This window comes from Capsella rubella, unplaced genomic scaffold, assembly GCF_000375325.1.
Source record: "Capsella rubella cultivar Monte Gargano unplaced genomic scaffold, Caprub1_0 scaffold_3, whole genome shotgun sequence".
In the NCBI taxonomy this organism is placed as follows: domain Eukaryota; kingdom Viridiplantae; phylum Streptophyta; class Magnoliopsida; order Brassicales; family Brassicaceae; genus Capsella; species Capsella rubella.
In genome coordinates, this window is record NW_006238921.1 from 9,718,538 (window position 1) to 9,725,891 (window position 7,354).

The window sequence follows — 7,354 nt, forward strand, 5'->3', positions numbered from 1 at the left end:
CAAGATTGTCTCGATCAGTCGCAAAAGATGCTTCAAGCTTTTCCTAGTTTGCCGGAAAAATAAATTTGATTTGTTTGGTAAAAACAAGATAACAAAAGTCATGAAAGACTTGTCATGCTGAAATTACAATTCTACCAGACTTTGATTCAGAAGATCGAATCTTACTTGTCTAGGTAGCAAATAATCCCTGACATTTTCTATAATTAGTATAAAACCTATAAAACGTATTTAGTCTTTTGCTGTGTTTGACAAGTCCTTGGGCCTGTCTCGCCAAGTACATAAGCCGAAGTGTCTCTCCTTCCCCTTTGCATGGATTTTTTTGATGGGTCCTGTAAGGTTCAGATTCTTATGAAGAAATCAATGATTTTTCTTGATAAAGATTTTCGATTTGGTCGATGGTGAGTACCTTATGAATGTGATAATAAAGAACTATGAGATCAGTTATTTGTTTTACCTTTGGTTTTATTAGGTACTTACATGTTCTTATATCCTTACAGATATACCATACATGCATTGAACAGTGCCTTCAGACAATTTGTTTCTCGGTTGAGAAAGAACTGCTACAAATAAGTAGATTGTCAGGTTTTGTGACTTTCAGAGAACACATGTCCTCATTTTCAAAGTGATTGGGTTGGCAGTATAATCAAAAATCTTATGAACATGATAGTTTGACAAATGGTCTGATTAAACTACCTATACGATGCATTGGAAACGGATTGGATTTATAATAATAGAACCAAACTAGAAGGGCCAAAAGGGCAAATATTAGTCTAAAAGTCACGAGAGACGAAACAACAGTAATAGAAAGTACAAAACTATATTCTACAAGACAAAACTGGAAACAAGATGATGATTCATACAACAAAAACAAATGAGGAATTTGAAAGAGAGATCAGGAAGTTGCAGCATTGCAGGTCCCAACTCCATCTTTGCAGTCGTTTGTAAGATCGTTGAATGTTTCAATCTGCTTCTTGCCTCTCAAGAATACTTCTGTGTCAACAGATGCTCTCATGTAACCATCAAACTCCACCGGGTTACCTCCATTAAGCTTTGTAGTCTCTGAATACCACTCGCTGCTCTCGTCCCACAGATCTTTATAGTCATAAAGAAAATGAGTGGCGTACCTGTCTTTCAAAGGGTTGAACAAGGATAATCCTTCTTCATTTGTTGCAATGTAGAGATTCCTTCCTTCTTCTACTTTGTCCTGCAAGGTCGACAAGAGAGCGCTTGGGGAAGTATCTGCTTCTAGATTAGGCCAAAGCTCCTTGTTTCTTGCTTTCTCTCCTCTCTCGATGTGTACTGCATCGTAGTCCCAGTTTAACCTCGATGCAATCGCAGAGACAATTTCCATCAACCTTCTTGATTTCCATAACAGATGCCAAGGTCTTTTAACAGCAGATTCTGCATCTCCTTCACAAACTCTGTACCAGTAATTGTCAGGTTCTACTGATCCAAACTTCCTCATTATCAATGTATCTTTTACATCAGCAAGCCTCATCGGCGTGACCCTAAAATCCTCCACGAGATGAAGGTTCAATCTATTCTTCTTCTTATGCAATTTCTTCCACTCCGCCCAAAACTGAACTTCATCCAACACAGAAGCCGCTTCTTTCAAATGCTCGAAATCAAAGTAAAACCGGAAGTCCTTCCCTTCCTCGTTCTGGCCAGACGACGTGTAGATAGAAGACAGACACAATGTCAAATCCATCACCAAAGTCCGGTTCAAATACTGAGCTTCCCCAAGTGCACACAAGAAACTCCACAGAAAATGATTCATACTCTTACACCTATCTCCTCCACCTACGTAAACCAAGTACTTCCCGCTTTTAAACGCATTATCAGACTCAACCATAGGAAGAGAATCATTCACTACCTCACCAACCACAGGCAAAGAGAAATCATCTTTCTTCCCACCAGTCTTCTCAAACCCAGCTTTCTGATTCTTCTTCCGCTTCCTCGCATTCAAACCCGAATGATACTCCCCAATCCCAACCACACTCAAACTACAATTCTCAGACTTTCCAATCACAAACCTCCTATAATCCTTATAGAAAGCAGCACTCTTTCCATCTCTAGGCCTATACCTCCACGCCATGTCACAAGAATTCACACCTTCCCCAACCGCAGGCTTACCAAACTTATAAAAGTGAATATCTTTAAACTTCTCAATGGTAGCTTTCATCATAAGATGAAACACTTCTTGATCTTTACAATCAATGGGAGCATTCACATCACATTCCAACTGATTAGCCTCTTCCTCATTTTTCTCAATGGTATCACTAGTGGCTTCAACATCAGTTATGTTGATGAAAGCTGCAAACGCGGTTTGATTCGCCACCATGAAATCTTCGCCGGTTCTAACAACAGAGTCATCGGATCTCAATGTAGCGTTTGATGTGGAAGTGAGGAAAGTTGTGATTTTGTCAGATGGGTGGAAGAGAGGATCTTCTGGTTCGTAAGTTGCGGCGATGATGGTGAAGATTAGTACTCCGAAGACGAAGAGTGAGAAGCCTATGTTCCCGATTAAGTTTAGTGCGTTTTGCCCTAAGTTCTCAGGACGGAACCCTCCGGTTCTTGGAATCGCAGATCGACCAAACATTTCTTCTTCTTCCGATCCAGATCCGAGAATGAAGAATGGAGAAGAAGACCCTCCTCAGTGGTATAGTACTGTGTTTCCTTGGGAAGTCGATGAAGCTCGAGTGAAGTGAAAGATCCACCGACAATGGCAGAAGTGTAATTTTAGTGTATTTATTTCCCTATGTATTCTTTATTGCATTGGATAAGTAAAGGATCAAACTTTGGTTGACCACCAATGCTCAGTATTGAGTAAATGAATAATTGAAAGAATAAGAGCTGTACATTGTAGTCTTCTTACTGAAGATCTAAACATCAGAACAAGGATGTATATGACTTAGTGTTTGTTCACATGAAGAAGCGTGAAAAGAAAGTAAAAAGAAGAAACTCAAGAGAGTGAAGTTGGTTGTTTGGTTTAGACTTTAGAGCCTAAGGTAGCCTCTTCTTTCTTGGACTATGTTTGGTCTCTTCTGGAACGATCTTCTGTTAAAAGACCAGCTTCTTTTCATATCTCTCATACTCCACCAAGAAGCTATACGACTATATAAAGCAGGGAAACCGAAGCAGGAGAGCACTAGAACCAGCATTATAAGACAGATGTACATTACATTTCTGAATCCGTCTCCTAGCTCTGGTTTGTCTTGTCCAGTCCAAGGAACTCCTCCGACGTTCATCCCAAAAACTGGTAAGAAAAGAGGTTAGATAGTGATATGAATGGGAAGAGAAGGTTGGCTTTTTGGTGCTTTTCTTTTACCTCCGGTTATAATCGATAGAGGAAGGAATATGATGGAAAGAAAGGAGAGGTAGTAGAGCTTTCGGTTGATTTGCTCGGCTTGCCAGCTATCCAAACCAGCTTGGATTGCAGTCACACGGTTCGCAATGAAGCCTACATTCTCTTTTAAACGTCTTAACCGCCCAATCAACTCTTCCAAGGAGTTGATGTCTTCTGCCAGAAACCAAGGCTTCGTGGAACATTTTTCTTTCACTCTTGGAAATACTTGTTCTCCATGTGCAATCACCTGAGATGCATGCCAATGTTTAACTCAGATTGGATACAAAAATCATGTTCTTAGAACAAAAATGTGCTGCAAAGACATGAAATCACATAAAACAATGTTGTGAAGTAAACGTAAGGTCTGGTGATATATAGCTCTACCTGCAAAAGACGCTGCAAGTTGAGATGCAATTTGGGAAACCTTCTATCATTTAACATCTGCTTCTTCATAGCAAATCCACCTATCATCAAAATCGATTATTACATATGATTCCAACAAACAACAACACAAAAGCCCTCTGAAAAGAAGTTGCAAAAGTGCATGGACTTGAAAAGAAGTAATCAAATGGTGCGCAAAACAAATGGCAAATGCCTTTTTAATTTGAGTCATTTAAGGTTTAAGTAGCTAACCTCTATCCATTTCGAGTTCCACGGCATCCAAATCGATCTCAAGTTTGGTAACAACATCTTGCAGTTGATCAACATGTGTATCAATGATATGCACAACAAGATTCGAAACAGAAGTTGGCACAGGGTTATCAGCTTCCTCAGAGTGGTTCATAGTCAGCAAGAATTCAAGAACATGCTCCTCAATCACAATCCCGCTTCTTTCCTTCCTCTCACCACGATAATACAAAGGAGAATCCACACTAGGGACTTCCGAAAGAAGCGACTGACCCATAGGCGAGAATCCTAATCTAGGAACTCGTCCTAAAGACACAGTGATCACAGAATGCTCAGTAATCCTAGCAGCAATCTTAAACGTAAAGTTACTTGAAGCAGGACCAGGTGAATTAACTCTAAAAACAAGTGCTCCATCAACATGCCCACAAAAGGGTCCATTACTAACAAGAGAAAGAATGTCTTGAAGCTTCAATGGTGGACATAAAGAATCAATAAGTTGCTGAGCTGATTGAGAAAGTTTCTGATTCCCTTTAGGTAACTCTACATGATACCAACAAAACTCTTTCCCTGTTCCTTCAGCAAGATCCCACTCTTTGTTATAGTATTTACCATCACCATCAAATATATATCCTCTCTGTCTCACCATTCCTGAGTACTGATGAGACCTAAACCTATTATGAGCGTCACTACGAGGAGCACTACTTGTAAAAGACTCAAGATCTGTCTCATCTACTTCATCACCAATTCGATCCTGCTGCTGCATCATTGACAAATCTTGAACCTTTCTCACACAATTTGAAATCAACCCACAAAGAAAAATAGAATCTTTATCATCAAACTCTCGAATTCACTTCCTGAAACGAATTGGGTAGATGCAAAATCACATGATCAGCAAACAACAACATTGTAAAATCCGATTAAGGCACAAATTGGGATCAAAAGGGGTAAAACTTACATGCAGGTTTGGGTGAGATCTAAGTGAAGCTAGATCACCGGAGCTAATCAGAGGAAGAAGAAGAAGCTGAGAATTTAGTTTTCTCAATGAGGAGACTCGACGCGTAAAGAAGGATGAAACAGTGAAATTGAATCTGGGCGTTGACAAGAGAAACAAGTAGGAATCTGTCAGAGCAAATTTTTAATGGCACAGATTGGATCATACGAATCTTTATTTACTATTTTCCAACTCTTATAAATGAAAAACATATTTAAATTAAGAATAATTTTGTTAGTCAATTTATATATATATATATATATCTTATTATATAAACCTTGGTTTTCAAAGTTAGCCATTAACAAGATCGTGACACGTGTCAATTATAAACGATAAGATGTTGACACGTGGCATAACTAATTTTGTTAATATTTGGATAAAATAGAAATATTATTGACCCTATCGAAAAAAGGAAATATATAAATAAATATTATAAAGAATTATATATTAAAAATTATTAATAAAATTAAACAAATAACCTAATTTCAGTTATGTCAATTTGGTTTATTAATAAGATAGGGATTTAAAATTTATAATTAACAGAATATATGACGGTTTTTGTTTACTGAAGAGGATTAAGGTTTAAACTTTAATTTTACAATTAAATCATGTTATTTGTTGGTTTGGGTATATAAATGATAAATAAGAATTATGGTTTATTTTTATAAATTAAAATTATGGTTTAAGCTTAACAATTAAATGAGCTTATATGTCGAAACTTGGTTTTTAAATTTAATAACTCACGTGATCATGATAAGTGTTAAGTAAAAACATAAGATGTCTCATGTCGCAACATGTTATATCTAATTTTATTAATATTAAGATAAAAATAGAATTTTTAAACAACATTAAAAAAATAATCATAAAAAATTAAAGAGAATTTTTGAGAAATACCCCTTTTGGTGTACCCCTTTTCAAAAATACCTCCTTTATCTATCCATTTTCAAAAATATCCATGTTTAAATATGAAAAATTATAAAGTTTTATATGGTTTATAAGGTACTTCTATATAATAACTACTACTTGGAAATTTGATACAAATATTTTATAATATTTTAAAAGGTTTTAAATCGTTTTCACAAGTTTTATAAGGTTTTTAAGTGGTTTTTAAAAGGATTTATAAGGTTTTTAAAAGGTATTTATAAGTTATTTTACACTATTTATGAAAGATATATAAAAATTAAACATATTTAAAGGTATTTTGTGTGTATATTTATAAGTTTTCACACATATTTGGATAAATTTCAACATTTAAAGTGGTTTTTTATAAAGCTTGAAATAGGGGTATTTTAAAAAAGTGGTATGGAAAAGGGTATTTTTGATATTTAAAAGTAAAAAAATTGATATTTATAAAAAATAAATGTGTAAGCTTATATATTTAGACACACATTATCTTTCTATGTGTGTAAATTTAAATACCATATATATACCTTTTAAAAACGTTCTAAAAATTATTTAAAAAACATATAAAAACTTTTTAAACCTTATAAAAACCTTATAAAATTCTTATAAATGCCGTTTAGAACCTTTTTAAAACTTTATAAATATTTGTATTGAGTCTCCCAATAGTAATGATGATCTAGATGTACCTTATAAACTATATATAAGTTTACAATTTTTCATATTTGAAAAGGGATATTTTTAAAATGGATAGAAAATTGGTGTAAATTTAAAAAGGGGTATACCAAAAGGGGTATTTCTCAAAAAATCTCTTTCAACTATAACCTAATTTTTGGTTTTGCCAATTAGAAGGGTTATATGTTGAGTTTATAAATCTGCATTATAGTTTAGATTTTATAATTAAACAAGATTATTTATCAGTTTGGGTTTAGTAAAGAGGAGTGAGATTTAGGTTTTGCAATTAAACAAGGTTATTTATCAGTTTGGGTTCATAAACGAGAATTAGGATTTACAATTTACAAATAAATTAGATTTTGAGTTTAACTAAATTCATGATTTTAATTTTATAATATGTTATATTTGTTTAATTTTCAATTTATGTATGAATATATTATGCCATTGAGCAATTTCATTGTCTAAAACATAAGGGTGAATAAAATATTTTCGAAAATAATATTTTTAGCTTAAATTAAAGATAACAAAGTTCAATATAAATCGTAATATAGTAATTTTAAAATATTTTTACAGAAAATATGTAATTTTTAATAATTCGTATTTGAAAGATTTTTAATGTTTTCCTCAACGATGCTATAATTTATTCTAGAATCTTTATGTTTATTCGCGTTGTTTATATGAATTTATTTACAAATGACTATATTTGTATTTAACATCATATTTTAGATTGATGTTAATTTGAAAAAACTTTACCATCATATTAAATAATAATTAATTAATTTTCATAGTCTGAGAATGATTTTTTGAAATTTTAA

General features: G+C 33.9%; 2 protein-coding genes across 2 annotated transcripts; both read right to left on the reverse strand.

The window, feature by feature from the left end:
- Positions 1–705: 705 nt before the first annotated feature.
- Positions 706–2,686, reverse strand: LOC17890789. Its single transcript, XM_006299247.2, has one exon. It carries the CDS (start codon positions 2,597–2,599, stop codon positions 893–895), a length of 1,707 nt encoding a protein of 568 aa, XP_006299309.1. The 5' UTR covers positions 2,600–2,686; the 3' UTR covers positions 706–892.
- A 136-nt stretch (positions 2,687–2,822) lies between these two features.
- Positions 2,823–5,095, reverse strand: LOC17892951 (zinc transport protein ZntB). The gene is made up of 5 exons (XM_006299979.2): positions 4,929–5,095; positions 3,980–4,827; positions 3,731–3,810; positions 3,329–3,593; positions 2,823–3,256 (listed from the first exon to the last, which is right to left on the reverse strand). Exons 2-5 carry the CDS (start codon positions 4,737–4,739, stop codon positions 2,997–2,999), a joined length of 1,365 nt encoding a protein of 454 aa, XP_006300041.1. The 5' UTR covers positions 4,740–4,827; positions 4,929–5,095; the 3' UTR covers positions 2,823–2,996.
- Between the last annotated feature and the right edge of the window lie 2,259 nt (positions 5,096–7,354).

Bases quoted from the DNA above. Each gene is read 5' to 3' on its own strand.
- LOC17890789 (XM_006299247.2), bottom strand. From the start codon at position 2,599: ATGTTTGGTCGATCTGCGATTCCAAGAACCGGAGGGTTCCGTCCTGAG.
- LOC17892951 (XM_006299979.2), bottom strand. From the start codon at position 4,739: ATGATGCAGCAGCAGGATCGAATTGGTGATGAAGTAGATGAGACAGAT. The intron at 3,811-3,979 runs GTTAGCTACTTA...TTTTGATGATAG, and splicing joins GGAACTCGAAATGGATAGAG to GTGGATTTGCTATGAAGAAG. The intron at 3,594-3,730 runs GTAGAGCTATAT...CATGCATCTCAG, and splicing joins ACTTGCAGCGTCTTTTGCAG to GTGATTGCACATGGAGAACA.